The 15,632-nt window shown below is 39.9% G+C and overlaps 1 protein-coding gene across 2 annotated transcripts in view; it reads left to right on the plus strand.

Moving 5' to 3' along the window:
* CMIP (c-Maf inducing protein) overlaps positions 1-15,632 on the plus strand; it is a 139,400-nt gene that overhangs the window by 97,212 nt on the left and 26,556 nt on the right. For both annotated transcript variants that reach the window (XM_062586544.1, XM_062586545.1), the window contains exons 4-9: positions 4,899-5,060; positions 6,264-6,305; positions 9,146-9,208; positions 10,278-10,358; positions 13,678-13,781; positions 14,343-14,447. In XM_062586544.1, the coding sequence (XP_062442528.1) occupies positions 4,899-5,060; positions 6,264-6,305; positions 9,146-9,208; positions 10,278-10,358; positions 13,678-13,781; positions 14,343-14,447 (557 nt within the window). The remainder of the gene's footprint in view (positions 1-4,898; positions 5,061-6,263; positions 6,306-9,145; positions 9,209-10,277; positions 10,359-13,677; positions 13,782-14,342; positions 14,448-15,632) is intronic.

Here is a 15,632-nt window from a genome sequence, read left to right on the forward strand (position 1 = left end):
CTTGAAGGGTTGTGAAGTTTGATGCTGTAACATGAGCAGCCTTAAGTCTCTGAGTTATAGAAGTTTGTAAATCTAGCCCTGGCCTCAGTCCTTTGCCTGGAATGGGACTCTTTGGAGGCTTAGTCTGTACAGGCAAGTTGCTTTTTTTCCTGGTATTGGTAAATGTTGCAGATCAGAACATAGTTTGAAAGGCTTTCAGTGGATCCATCTGGTGATTTAAGCCCACCTCTGACTATAATGGAAGCTTTTGTTATTCTTGCGTATTTTCCAGAATACCTTGAAACACCAGATGCTTCCTGGTGTTAGAAACAGAGTATGAATCTAGATGAGTTTTGGGATCTTAGTATTTATGGAGGTAATTTGTTAATAGACAAGATGCCAGCAGGTGATGCTCAAGAATATGTAGTATAGTTCCTGAATTTTGTAGGACAAGGCAGGGATGTATATTGTGCATCACAAGTAACTTCTTCTGTTTCTTATCACATAGTATTTTTAACAACGTTTTGTGCTGAAGAAAATTATTTCAGTGCCTATTCTCTGTACTTAACCATTTGCATGTAGCGAGTGACACCTCCATTTCATATAAGCCCTGTCTCAGCAGTAAGGTTAAACTGTAACACTAGCTTGACTCAGCCATCCCCGCAGCGGCTGGGAAGGACCTCTGTGCGGGGAGTTGACCTTTTCCCTTTAGCTGGAGCTGCCCTCGTTGCTCAGCAAGAAGTAAACAATTGCTGGCACGCGCAGCCCGTGCAGTCGATGCACGTTTCTGCAGTCGCTCCAGCATGGCCACAAGAGAAGCAATCAGTCACGTGCTGTTGCGAGGCTTGGGGACAGAGAGCTGGAACTTAACCGGCCGTTCTGGATTAGGGTTGGTAATAAATTTTTTAACGTAACGGAGCTGGTATTTGGTGACAGGAGAACTGGTTCTCAAGAATGTGGAATGTTTCCTGGCCAGCAACAAAGCGGGGGTGAAATTTGGTCATCAAGAAAGCTAATTTCATCTTGCCCTTTTTATATCAAGTGTGCCAACTGCTTTAAGATGCTATTAACTTGGAAGATCTTGCTAAGATTGAAGGAGGTGTTTGTGCAGTGCCTTCCCTTCTTCTGCACTGAAGTCCATTCTTTTAAGATCTTGATTACCAAAATACTATCACTCTTGTCTCCATTTTTGTCTGTGGATGTAGTGTGTGAACACAGGCTGCAGGGTGAGGCCGTTATGGGCTAGAATAACAGATGAAGACGACTTTTTAAAGAAGCCCAAAGTCTCTGGTGCTATAGGCTCTCCTGAATGTGTTCTCAGCAGTGTCCAAGGGCTTTCGAGCACTGATGGCAAAAGCCAGTGCTTGCAGACCTTTGTCACGTGCTTGCTTGGTAACACTGGAAAAGTAATTTTTCTCATAGGATTTCCTACTCCTCCTCTTCCAGAAGAGAATTAAGACTTAAGCCTTTCGATTTTCTGCAAGACTCAGTCATAGTGAATTGAGAATGAAGGCTGCCCTGTCAGTGTCCTTTATTCCCTATGCTGCTGCTGCTTGGTACTTGTTATATTCCGTGGTTTTGGTTTTAAAATGAATGTAGCACTATTGTGGCATGGCATTAGCGGTGGGGTTCTGGCTGGTCAGTAACGAGAAGGGTTAAATCCCCATTGGGCGCGCGTTGCTCTCCCTCGCAGAAACTGCCGCAGGAACCGCTCCTTTTGGTGAAATCCTCGAGGGATCGAATTCCCATTCCAGTGCATTTCTTGCACGTGCCATTAAAGATGAATATCGTGTGGGCATGTTCCGCACCGATACGTGGGGAGCACAAGCTCCTCGCACCAGCTGACGTGCCTGGTCTCTGATCTGGGTCTTTTGGGGGCTGCTTTGCCCGTCAGCTCCCGAGTGAGCGTTTCTGCTTGCTCTGGAGTCAGCACAGGTAGAGTAGAGCAGATGGCTCAGTGCTGGCCGAGTGCTTGCTGACACAAAGCAAATTCCTCCTGTAGCCGGCTGATAGGTTTCAAGCTTTAATTGAGGCTTTCAGCAAGGCGCTCAGCGGTGAATAGCATTCTGCTGAGAAAAACCGCAGCGTAACCATGGGCAAGGGTTCAGGACAGCAGAGTTCAACCCTCTTGGGGATGGCTTCTTGGTTTATTTATTTATTTTCCACTTCTTTCCCACCATCATTCAAAAGTCCTGTAACGTTGCTTAAAGATCAGAGCCCAGTGTATCAGTGTAGCACACGCCTTTGCGCTGAAAACTTGAAGTGGAGACACCGGTCTGGGCTTTCGCCTGTGGCTTGCTCAGCGTGTGCAGAAAGGTAGCTCTGCCTCGATGCTTCCTTTGAGTTGCTGTCTGCCTGGTGCAAGCAGCAGTTTTTTAGGCCTTTCTTGCGTAGCAGTGCGTGCAGCTCCTTCTGTCTTGTGTGTGTCAGCATCAACAGAATTTTAATTTTTAATGGATGTCCGTGTAAGGCAAAGGAAACCTCCCTTGCTCCTCCCTGCCAGCAAGCCCAAGTGGATTTGAGATCGGAAGAAAGATATTTGGGGTGAGGTTGTCTGAGCAGCCTCCCTTTGGACAGGAGGGTTTTGTTCAGTAGCTGTCCCTTAGAAAGAGCTGCTCTCCGAAGTCACACCATAGCTTGCCTGAGTAAGGGCAGCCCTGCGCTGGCAGCGATACAGCAACCTGGTGATCTAGTGGGTACATTCCTTCCCCCCCCCTTTAATCTGAAGTACTCTAGTTTCTACTTTGATTTCATTTGTTTGTAGTACAGGACCAGGGAATAAATTTCAGCACGGAAACCTATCTGTTGAGCTAGCTATGTTTAGTGTCCTCAATTAGTCAGAAAGGAGTTGCTTCAAGTTACAAAGCCAGCTGATTGACTTTGAAGTTTAGATTTTATTTAGTGCTGGAGTGGGTCTAACAAAAAAAAGACTAAAAAAAGCACTACATGAATAAAATAAATTCTCTATGATTCAAGTTTTCTAAAGAGTCCAAAAATCTGCAATGGTAATAGAAGTAGTGTCAGTAGCTTAAGAACTCCAGTGGATCCTTGCTGCTCCAGGGATCTTAAAGATGCAAAGATTCTTGCTCCATTCTGAATTCCAAAATACATTTGATAGCATCCGCAAGCATGCGTTTTATGTTCCCTTAGCTTTTCCATGACTTAAAATGCACTGGAAGTGTGAACTACTAAAAGCAAGTGCTTTTGTACTTGCAAGAATTTATTTGAAAAGGTAATTGGATTGCTTTATCAGGCTTTGCATGTCAGCCTAGAGCCGCCCTCTTCTCCCCCGACCCCAGATAGCATAGAAAAAAACAAAACATTTGAAATCTGTGTTTTTCTATATATTTTTTTCCCTCTGTGTCTTGGTTAGGGTAGGGAGGTGACTGTATTTTCTATTTGACATTAGATCTGTTGCCACCACAGTGGGAAAGAAGCAATGGATAAGCAGATAGCCTGTCTGTTCGCGTGCTTCTAGAAGGGGCTGCCCTGGACGAGTGAAAGGGAGAAATGCCCTGTAACAGCAAAGCTTCTAAGCAGAACAACCCGAAAGAGAGCACCCCTTGGTGAAGTCCTCTGCCCCTGTTGCACTGATAATGTTCAGTCCAAATGGTGCTGCTGAATCTGCAAACTGCCTGGAATGAGCAATTCTGCAGGTTTCTCTGGAAATGCTACTGTGGAATGTAAGATTCATTTTTAGTGCAAAGCACTGATGGTTTTACGCACACCGATGAGCTGCCCGGCCTGTGTCGTTTCATAAACCTGAACGTGTGTCTGCACCGCTTCTCGTCCTGAGGGTGTTCATGCCTTTGATCAGGGGATCAGATTTGCAAAAAGAAATGAGTGAAAGGAAACGTGAACTAAACAAAAATTTGTGGTCCTGGCGATTACATTCCCATAGCCAGCAGAGCTCCTTCCCTGCCAACTCCGTGTCTGTGTGGCGACTTGAGAATTGTCTGTTTTGGCAAGTTCTTCTGTATCCTTCGTGTTGTCGTCGGGAGTGGCATTTCAACTCTCGTCATCATTTCCTTGAACTTCTAGAGTTTCATCAAGCTACCTCTGGGAATTTGGGAGGATGGGTTTTCTCTAAAGAATATTATTTATAATACAAAGTAGCCTGTATTCTAGTCATTTGCGGCAACGAGGTTGCCGAGGAGGTAAGAGTTGTCTTTCGCTTATCCAGCTGGCCTGTTTACTAGATAATCAAAGAAATAGTTTAGACACTACCAGGAATAATGCTGGAGAATACAGAAGAGCAAGTCATTTGTGTTTGGGCAGAAATGCTTTTTGGAGAACAGAAATTTTGTTACATGGAAGACTTGGAGCTTTTAAATTTGTTTTTGTGATAACTGAAGAGTGAAAACACAACATTTCAGGATTCTTCAAGAAAATTAAAAAAAGTCTGTGGATCAACTGAAATGTGTCACTTTGGCAAAATTAATTTTATTTTATCCCATTTTAATTCATCAGTTAGCAGTGTAGAATAAAGTATTTGTAAAATGATGTTTTGATGGGCTCTCTCTCTTTTTCTTTCTTTATTTCTTAATGAGTACCTCTGCATAAAAGGACTTCTAACTTTAGAAAGAGTACAATAGCGGTTACCTGTTATTAAACTGAGGAATAGGGTGTTTGCAAGAGGAGATGATGAACAAAAGATACACAAAAGTTTAAAAGCTTATCTTAAAAAAAAAATAAAGCCGCAGATTTTCATTGCTTCTACAGAACAAATTGGTTTAGATATATATGAGGCTTGCTTTTCTATTTAAATATTTTAAGTACGAGTTTTTAACTAGTAGAAAAGGCAAAACTCAACATAAAAAGCAGCCCACTTGGCAGTTGCAGGTAGCAAGCCCATATCCCAGCAGTTTCTGCAAGGGCTTACTGTGGTGTCACTGCAACTGTCTTTCATTTTCTTTCAGAAAAAGATCTACAAGTACAAGAAAGTGCTCAGTAACCCCAGCCGCTGGGAGGTGGTGCTGAAGGAGATCAGGACGCTGGTGGACATGGCGCTGACGTCTCCACTTCAGGATGATTCTATTCACCAAGCACCACTGGAGATTGTCTCAAAGCTGCTCTCAGAGGTATGAGCTCAGCAGTGTTCCTGCAAGCCAGTGTCACCTTGAAATGAAAAGCAAACAGTTAAAAATTTGTGGATGGGTTTTCTTTTAACTTGAGTTTTCAAAATTCTTCTTTAACTGTGCTCGTGACTGCTGCTGACTTGGGTGGAATTTGTACTTGCTGGGGAAAAAGAGAATTTGACCCATGTTATGTAGATTTCTAGAATCAAAACAGAACACTGTTTTGTCTTGAGACTCTTTTTTCTCTTCTGATTATTCATGGTAAATTTATTAGGGGTCTAACTGATGTCTTATTTCAAGTCAGTGGTAAAACTTCCATTAACTTTCGTTGGCTTTGCTTGCATGATTGATCGTCCTTGTAGCAGGCCAATAATATGTATATACCAACATTCATTACATAGCTATTTCATTATTACCACTTCTGTCAAAGAAAACTATTTTCCTTCTTCAGAAATATCTATCAATATTTTTATGTCTATTTCAAATACTTAACCTCCTGTGGACAGGAAATACAATGCAAAGAAGGTTTTTCATGTCTAGTTCTGATATACAAAGATTTGTGATGATCAAAAAAGTTGCTAGTGATTTTTCTTTCAGTATGCTGAGGTCTTAGTGGTGTAGAAAGTTGTAACAAGCCTCTGAATGGATCATGTTGCTGAGAAAGCCAAAGGCAGACTCTCACTGATGAAAACTGAGATAGCATAGGGGACTTCCTGTGAGTTTCTTGACTTTCACTCGTTCCATATTAGAAGAAGGAATTTCAGGAAAAGTGCAGCAATTAGTGTACTTCCCACTTCCCAACACCACCGTAATCCTTTTATTAGTTTTCTTAGAAACAGAGAGACTGGCTTAAGAAAATGTATTCAAGAAATGCAGCATAAGCTTTAATTTTCCAATTGATTGAGATCTGCTCTGGCATCTTAATGTTTGTGTGCTCAGCTTCCATGACTGGAGTGGCTTGAATCTGACAGATCTGAGGAGAAAGCGGAAGCTGGCACAATCCCGCATAGCAAAGGATGTATCACCTTCTTTAAGAGAACAGTTCTAATTTGATTAATTTTATTCTAAAACCAAGCAATTGCAGTGCTGAGCCTTTCTTCTTGTGTCTGGTGGTAGCTAAGAGTATGCCAGTATATCAAATCTGAAGACTGTTTATGCATTGTTTTATTTATTTATTTATTTATTTTTCCTATTCAACCTTTTCAGAACAATAATTTAACCACTCAAGACCATGAGAGCATTATTGTGGTGAGTATCCTTCTGTCAAAATCTGGGGATAAATCTGTATTGTTTGATAATACTTCTATTAATGATTGTCTCTGCTCTATTGAAATTGGGCAGATGTGAAAGCATTTCCATCAGTGCTGGTGAATTTGGACAGGATCAAACCCATCTGGCCTGTTACTTGTGTGATTTGTTGTTCCTGTTTTCTTGTTTCATCTCTGAATAACAGTAAAGCTTCCTCATCAGTATATTTGAAACAGCACAGCATGTTTAGGGTTAATCTTCTCCCAAAATGGCCTCCTTACTGGGCTGCACAGTGCAATGCTCATATCTGCATGTGCACTTTAAATAGTCAAAAAACATCATTTCAGGATGTGCTCTGTAAAACCTGTTGGCTTAGTAGTTTCCTGAAGGGCTGGTGCTACCATATGCAGAATAGCTCAATTTTTTTTGCAAGCATGGATATATGTTTTTGTCACTATAGATTAACCCTGTATTTACATGATTTATAAAAATATTCTCTTTACTTTTGACGTTTTTTTGTAGGTTGCATTCATTTATAGATAGAAATAAGGGAATCAAAAGGCAGCTCTCTTCCCTATGCAACAAAATATAAAATCTCAACAATTTATCAGAGAGTAGAAATTGCTTCCCCATCATTGTAATTTAATTTCAGTCACTGGCAATTTCCAGGAGACTTTCCCAGTAATCTAATCCAGAACTTTACCACCACCTGATCATATCACATCTCTGTGCATCTTTCTGCAAAAGAATAACGAAGAATGCAGCTGCCAGTAGGTGCGAATTGCATTTAACTGCTGTTTAAGATACCATTTTAGCAGGAATCAGTCATTGAGATAAGTTTCTAAAGTGGCATTTACTTAACTTTGAGATCTGCTGTAGTTTTTATTTTGTTTTGTTTTTTTTATAAACTTTAGTGGCAAGGTTGGTTCAGCCTTCCATTTAAAACTGGTTGTTTTAGAGGAAGGACTTTTTTTTAATAAAAGACGTAAGGTAGCCCTGCTTTGAGCAGTGAAGTTGGACCAGATGGTCTCCAAAGGTCCTTTCAGCTGGAATTATTCTGTGATTGCTGCTTCAGTTCAAATCCTGCCCTTGTTTGTTTTTTCCAGATTCTGTAGACTGTGCCGTGAGCATTAAGGGACAGCAGCTTCTGGACACTGAGAGCTTACTGCTGTTACAGAACTAACCTGTGCTATTCTTAGGAAGCATTGCTATTACTGTGTATTTATGTAGTATCATAAAAGTACACAGTGATTTGCTGTCCAGATGGAACCATGTTTCCTTCTGTAGATCATGCTGGAACAGACCAATATTACATCTCATCCCTTCCTGTTTAGGAAGGGGAAGCACGTGTTGCCATAACTGGGCAACACAAGACAAGTTTCTCTTTTTAACCACAGAGCAAATAGGGAAAATACAAGCTTCTTTCATTCTGTCTCTCTTCCCCGCTAACTGTATAAGCAGAGCCATGATCTGCTTGACTGTGTGTGTTACGGTTATTTCCTGCCTCCAGTAGGGACTGGACAGAAACAATAAAGCTGATTTTCTTAGGCTGACAACCAGCCAGTTATATCTCTGATATACTGATCTCCTGTCAGTTTCTGGACAGCTGTAAACACATGATGATTTTGCAGTACATGGCTGCTGTGGTTTGGCAGGTGCTATAGCAAAAAGATGAATTCAAGGAAGATCTTTAGCGTAGGTGTTGAATAGGTAGAAAAGATATTCTAGTTTCATTGAAATTATATTGCATTCTCCATCAGTAAAAAGCAGGCATTGTTGCTGGATCACCACCAGAAGAGGAGTAAATAGTTTGAGACGGGTGGCAGAAATATGCTGAACAGAAATTTCGCAAATGTCGTGTGTAACCCAAGCAGATCTTTGCAGATGTTAAAATTCACATTAATCTCAACCTATTTGTGTGTGAAAGTGGCTGTTATGAAACATGCTCATTTTCAGCAGACTCATTTGGGCTGAAATCCTTGAGGAGAAAAGAGGGAAAGCGAAAAACAAAAGAGGCTGCCTAGTAAAACTCCAGGTGCCATCCAGATAAAATATCTGGTGTTCAGTTACTTAATACAAAATGTCCCAGCTGCTGTGTTTAAAGTCTTACTTTTAAATGGGTACTGGGAATCCCTTTAGCTCAAGATTGGAAAAGCCTGAAGGTACCATCACATAGAGAGAATACATTGTTCTAGTACCATTTTTTGATTTACAAAGGAAATAACAACATAAGTTCATTACACTCTCGGTGGCAGGTATGACCTGTAATATATTTACTGGGCATAACCAGATTGGTTTGCATAGCAACAAAGAAGGAACAGTTGAGCTCAACTTTCACAAGGTTAGATGCTTGATTTTTGTTAAATAGGATCCTTAAAGGTAATAACGGCGTTATATCGCTTTTGATGAGTTACTTCTTATAAAAGTGCCTGTTTGGTATTGGCTGTATGCGAGGATGAAGTCATTATAAAAGACATATGTTTATTTGGTGTGTTTCTATTTTTCATCTAGAGAGATGTTATTACTGAAATAGCAAGCCAGATTCGTCCCTGCTATGTTTCATCTTAAAATAATGGGTCTGATCCTGTTTAAATCATTATAAAAATTACATTCCTTCACTGTCTTTGAGGAATTTACACTGATGTAGTTAAAAAGCAAAGTTTTTCAGACGATTCATAGCAAGGATGTGCTTGAGCCAAGTAAAACAAACACACACACAACCCACAAACTAATTGTTATAATGACACTTTTGTTCTTCTTTTTTAAAAGTAAAATGAGCTTTTTCTTCCCTAACTCCAGCCATCTTAATTACATTTTTTTCTCCTCTCCTTTTTTTTAAGGCAATTGCACCTTTGCTGGAAAACAACCATCCTCCTCCTGACCTCTGTGAATTCTTCTGCAAGGTATCAGAACAGACTTGCCTTGTGAAATCTCAGTAGTCGGATATGATTTTAGTTCCTGATTTTTTTTTGGGGGGGGGGGGAGGAGAGGAGTTGTTGGTTTTTTTTCTCTTGAACACTTTATGTCATGCCCAAGTTGATCTCAGATTTTGGTCATCAACCAATGATCTTGAAATCATAGCACCACTAGGATAAATAGATCCATATTCTTAGTAGACTAGACTGCATAGTACTAATACACTGTGACAGTTAAAATCTTAAAGTTGCCTGTCCTGCATTTTTATAAGCCATTCCTAGATCCATTTCTAGCCTCAAATACCTCCAAGATACTGTATTGACCACCAGCCTTTCATCCTCAAAAACATACAGGCGCTTTTATTTCTGTTTTTTCCCCCTCTGATTTCCATCAGGAATGGGTACCTAATTGTCTTTAAAGATATGGGATGGGCTGCGCTTAGTTGCAGCAAGGGAAATTGTGATTACAGGTTGTGGAATCTCCCTCCTCAGAGATACTCAGTGGACAAGGCCTTGAGTCAGCTAATGTAACTTCAAAGTTGGCACTGCTTTGAGTTGAGGGGCTTCAAAGTTCCTTTCCAGTTTAAATTACTTGATCAATGTTTTAAGGCTGTATGGACAGGAGAGTGGCTTATTGGTACCCTCCAAGGTCCACCGTAGGTTTTTAGCTTGAATTCCCAGGGTTTGTGCCATCACACTGTGTGTCTTTGCATCTTTTCATCCCCAACCCCTTTACTTTTAAATTTGTTGGCCAGTTTCAACCAAATTTGACAGAAGGGGCAGAAGTCTCAGAAATATTACATTTCAGTGAGTTTTGTGAAGAATGGGCTGTTGGGAAAGAATTCAAGTAGTTTGTGAGCTTGCATTGTAATCTTTTATTACATGCCAGCAAGTCCATAGGATAGAGCAGAGTTGCAAGTATCCCAACCCCAGGAAAGCTTACTTAGTTCTCAGATTTTTATTAATCTTGGCATAATCCATGCACAGGATGTGATGCCAGAGGAGATTCATCTCCATAATTCCTGCAGTTCATAAAATGACTTGTTGCTCATTACAGCACTGCCGAGAGCGTCCTCGGTCGATGGTTGTCATAGAAGTGTTCACCCCGGTGGTACAGAGAATTCTCAAACACAACATGGTGAGTATCTATGTTATGGAAACTTGGTCAGTTTGGAGATTTTCTTCTTATGATACCTTGTATAATTACCTACTCTTTTGCCTGTAATGCACAAAACATTGTGATATTTAAACTTCTCAAGTGTGAATGCTGCATGTAACCATGTGTTGCTTTGTAGATGCAGAACTGTGTAAGCCTTCCGTGGGATTTTCAAAGGTGTTTAAGCAAAACCATGATTTAATGAATATTTCTTTAGGCAGCACTGCCAGCTTATTGAGCTCCAGCTCTGTCCTACCTGGCCGTTTCCTCCTTGTTTACTTCCCTCATGCCGTCCTTGTAGTTATAACATGAATCTGATTAAAAAACAATTCAGTAACAAAATCAAAACAGGGACTTTCTTGATTTTTGAGCTTAAGCCTTAAACACTTTTTCTTTAAGATACCACCAGCTGTCTTGAATTCCATTTTTCTTTAGACTTATGTTGAGTTCTTGCTGAAATTTCCTGACTTGCCATATGTTTTTCTGTTATTATCCTTCTTTCTCCTTTCAGGAATCATTAACTCTCTCATTTTATGATCATTTTGACCCAAGTTGCCTTCCCTTTTCATTTTGCTAGTCAGTTCCTTGGTAGTGATTGGAATAAATGCTAGAAGATGCTAGAATGCCTGACAACTTTGCATGCTTTGTCCTGTGTATCAAATTTTCTCCTCCTTGAATCTGAGGAAATTCTTAGATGATGTGTATTCCTTTCCTAAGAGAGGTCTGAGTGTTTACAAGCCTTCCATCCTTTGAGACGTACAAAATTTCCAGCTGAAGTTTGTAATTTGCACAAAGAGATTTTGCTTCACAAAGCTATGGCAAGCAGTAACAAATAAATATTATTTTTAAGGTAATTCATTTGTCTGTGATCTCAGAGATGGGTCTCATACCTCTGTAAATGCACAATCAACTTGTTTTCACTAACTTAACGTAGTTTTAGAGACCATCCACTGTACTCCTGTGTACAGCATGAATCCAGTAGAAAACACTTCATATTTTATTTTTACGACAGTATTATTATTTAACTCCTGGAGTTTACAGAGCTAGCTAGAAAGCCTAAGATGTCTAAAAGGTCGTATTCTTGGCTCTGTGCCTGTACTCTCCAGACATGTAAACATTTTTGAATATTCTGTAGTGTTCTGTGAAATATTCTGTAAATGTTATTCTTGGATTCCAGGCTATTTTTTTATAGAATCCAGAGCTCTTGAGGGGTCTCAAATAAAATCTAAATGCATAGTGTAATGCTTGTGTTTGGTTAGCTTCAGAGAATTGGGTATATTTACCATACTTAACATTTGCAGATTGAAAATCAACATGTCTGTACCACAGTGTGTAGTCAGAGAATTTATGGTGTCTTTTATAAATTGGAGTGGATTTGGGCACTTTACATCTCTCTAGGGAATTCTGTACTGAATAATCTTAGAGAGGGAGAGAGAGAGAAGTTATTTGTGTATGTGTGTATGCATACATGTAAATAAAGCTAGTTATCTTTTAGGGGCATCAATATTATTGGCAGTAAACTTCATAACCTTAGAAGGCCACAAGCAATTCATTGTGCTCAGGGCAGGAAAACTAGTTTTCTATTCATACCTATACCATTAATTTGCTCTGTGATCTTAGATAAGTCCATGACAAGTTCTGTTCCACAGTTTCCCACCTCTGAAATGGGACTGCTTCATTTAACTATCATTTTAAAATTTCAGAAAAGATCGGCTACCTTTGTATGTTACTGATTCTGCAGGTTACCTGCAGGACTGAAGGTATTGTATGCCGAGTGGTTCCAATAGTGCTCAGCACCCTCTCAGAACTGTTTGATTCAAGACAAACTCAGCTGTTTTTAGACTCAGCCAAATACTTGAATATAAGCCCTATTGCTATATTTTTAGGAGCAGACAATATAGGTTGTATGTATTATTTTGTCATTGGTATAGTAATAGGGTGTCACACTACTTTCTAGATAGGTTTTTTGTTTTAGAGCCACCTGGTCGTTTCAGTTAGGATGCTTAGCAAAAAATTTCGTTAAAAATACTGTGACCATGTAAACTACCTGGCAAGGAGTTTTCATGAAGTCAAATGGCATCAAATGGTACATGAAGCACATACAGTCTCATGCTTTGAACCAAGTGTGTGTGCCTCTGCCAGAAGGAGTTGTTAGATGTTCAATGATTTTTAAATTGTAATACCAGCTCTGGAATTGCCAGAAGTCCTCTTGTGGGGTGAAGTTACCAGGCAATGGTGCTTCAGCTTAGAGGACATTGTTCTTCCTAGGGTTGTATTCACGTTTTCAGTAATCTTTCCAGGTGTAAAACCTATGCTAAGATAACTTGTGCTATAGAAGTGTCTCTAAAACCAAAATAAGTAACAGAAGATATCAGTGCTTTGGGAACGTATCTTCCCTTTTACATTCCCCTGGTTCATTACTATTTCCAGCATTTCTTGTTAGATTTCAGTTGCCATTTATTTATTTGAGATGACTCTTCTAAAGTCAACTGTTTAGGGATAACTGGGAAGGCTCATTTCTACTCAGTGGACCTTGCTCACCACTTGCTAATTTAATTCTTTTTAATTCTGTAATGCCTGTATAATAAAGTTACGTCTGTGTAAATTTGAATAAATATGCTGTAGAACAACACTCAGCAGCAGATAGAAGATTTTACTGTTTTCACATCTCAAAATAGCAGCTGATCTGAGGAGGTACAGGCTTACGGTCAGTAAGTATTTTTCCTACTTCATAGTAGGTAAACGACTGTTGAGCTCACCTGACAAATTCATGGTGTGCTTTGAGTACAAATCGCTAGACAGGGAACTGATCTGTGTTTTTGTACTTTAATGCTTATTGATAACATGTCAAAGAAAAGATTGATTTTTCTCTAAAAGTAGAATAGTTATGATGTGAAAAGTTAAAATCAACGCTTCTGTTGCACTTTTAAAAACTGCAGTTATGAATGCAAGAAAAATGCAATTGCAAAACAGCAACAAAATGTATTTCAAAATGAAGGTACAAATGAAGGCACAGAAAAAATGTTGTAAATGCAGGTGGAAATTTATGCACTCTCACTACATTAAAAAAATTTTTTTTTGAATGTGGGTTTAGGGAGGGAGAGAGAGAGAGGAAAATTGGAAAACATGCCATTATTAGTAATAGCACGTTACTTCAGTATATAGTGATACTGTTCTTCAAAAGCTGTCAGCATAATAATGAGGTGAATTCAGTTGTGTTTGGGTTGATTTCTGTTGAAAACACATGGTATATTGCAGGCACATTTCACCATCTTCACCGAGTCTCTCTTCTTTTGGACAGGATTTTGGGAAATGCCCTCGGTTGCGTCTGTTTACTCAGGAGTACATTCTGGCTTTGAATGAGCTGAATGCTGGAATGGAGGTGGTCAAGAAGTTTATTCATAGGTTAGTTGTATTTAATGCTATGGAGTATCTGTAATTCTATACGTAAGCTTCCCTGTGGTACTTCTCTCAACCCTACTCATCTCTTTACTAGCCGTTGTAGTAGCTAGTGGGTTTTGGTGCTGGCAAACGATAAGAGAGACCATGAGGCAATGTTGCTGAAATCATTTTTTTAGCTCATTTTCAAATATGGCTGGCACATTCTGTCTATTTACATACTGGAGGTGAATGGATATTGCTGCACATACATTCCTGTTACGCATCTAGAATCTGAGTCTCTACAGAGAGATTCCTGTTAACTTTAGGCCACATAGTGCTCAGTCACATGTGAGATTTTGTGGAGACTGTAGAGATGCAGCATAAGATAAACTAAGGACACAGCTTAGCCCTATTCTTAAAAAGGACTATGTGGTGGGGATTTACAGGGTTAAATCAACTCTGTTTTGGCCCTTCTAGAAGATTTGCCAAGGCTGTCTATCCTATTCTGGCACCTCTTTCAGTCTGACTGTTCCTGCCCACAGAAATCTTCATCACAATAATGTCATCTTGGTTTTTGTTTTTCAGCATGCATGGTCCAACTGGACAGTGCCCCCATCCCAGGGTCCTGCCAAATCTTGTAGCTGTCTGCTTAGCAGCCATTTATTCGTGTTACGAGGAGTTTATCAACAGGTCAGTATGAATTCTCAGCTGACCACATGTTAACTCACTTCCAAACCCGTGGTGTCAAAGAGTCTTCGTTCAGGCTGTAAACGAGATCTCTGCGTGCATGAATATGGTTATATGAACACACATTCATTCTCACTCTGCTCACTGCTAGCATTACATTTTGGTGTTCTGTTCAATTGTGTGTGTATTTTTGTAGATAAGTGACTGTATTTGCGAAGCTTTACGTGTTTATAAATCTGAAGGACAAGAGGATGTTGAATCTTTGATCTCATGTACTCACTGTGGCATATTTTGAGGGATCGAGTATGGCATATCATTACTACACATCCTTTGGCTCCCAAGCATGTAACTTAGGGCAGTGCTGGTGATGCAGGGAGCTGAGAAGCTCAGCAGTTCCCAATGTGTAAGTACAGCAAGCTACAGTAACTTCCAGGATGAATCTCAACACTCAGCTGCATGCTGATCTTAGCCACCATTGAGATATTCCTCTGAGACAGACTGCAGCCATGACTAGCCTTTTTAGAACAGGAAAAGATGAGAAAGCTCAACAAGAACTTTGTCTTTGGGAGCTAAGCAATAACTACTCAGAACAGTGTGAGTTTTAATCCCTTTCTGGCACATGAAGTGTGTGTATATCTAAAGCTAAAGGAAAGATAAAATTTAGAAGACGGGGTTGTGTTTAAAACCCAGTGTATCTATAGCTCTGAAGATGAGTTGGTTTCATGATGATGTTTCAATTATTGTGGAAAATCTGATTCGTGATTTACCACAAAATAGATGCTATAGTTCTTGACCCATGAGCCAGTTTCCATTAGACGCTGAGGGTTCCCCTCTGCTTTGTTTCCTGTTTGTTTAAGCCTATCTAACTTTCCTCATGGTGGGGCACAGACAGTGGCTGCTTAGTGTCCAACAAAAATTCCAGACGTGAGGACTGCAGACTAGCGTCTAGGCATGTACTGTAACCAGATACATACTCGGGCATGGATCCTGTTACAGCTTTGTACAACTTGGATGGGAAGGTTCACCTTTATACTAAACTGATGTGTCAATTAGACTGATGAAAAGCTCAACCCTTTGCAGAACAGGGCCTGCAGAACAGTCCTTCTGGAGACTCTTAATATTTTTCATTGATTTCAATAATCAGATTACATGGGAGAAAGCAGTTCAGTGAGCTGGGATGAAATACAG

This window comes from Rhea pennata, chromosome 13 (genome assembly GCF_028389875.1).
Source record: "Rhea pennata isolate bPtePen1 chromosome 13, bPtePen1.pri, whole genome shotgun sequence".
NCBI classification, from domain to species: Eukaryota; Metazoa; Chordata; class Aves; order Rheiformes; family Rheidae; genus Rhea; species Rhea pennata.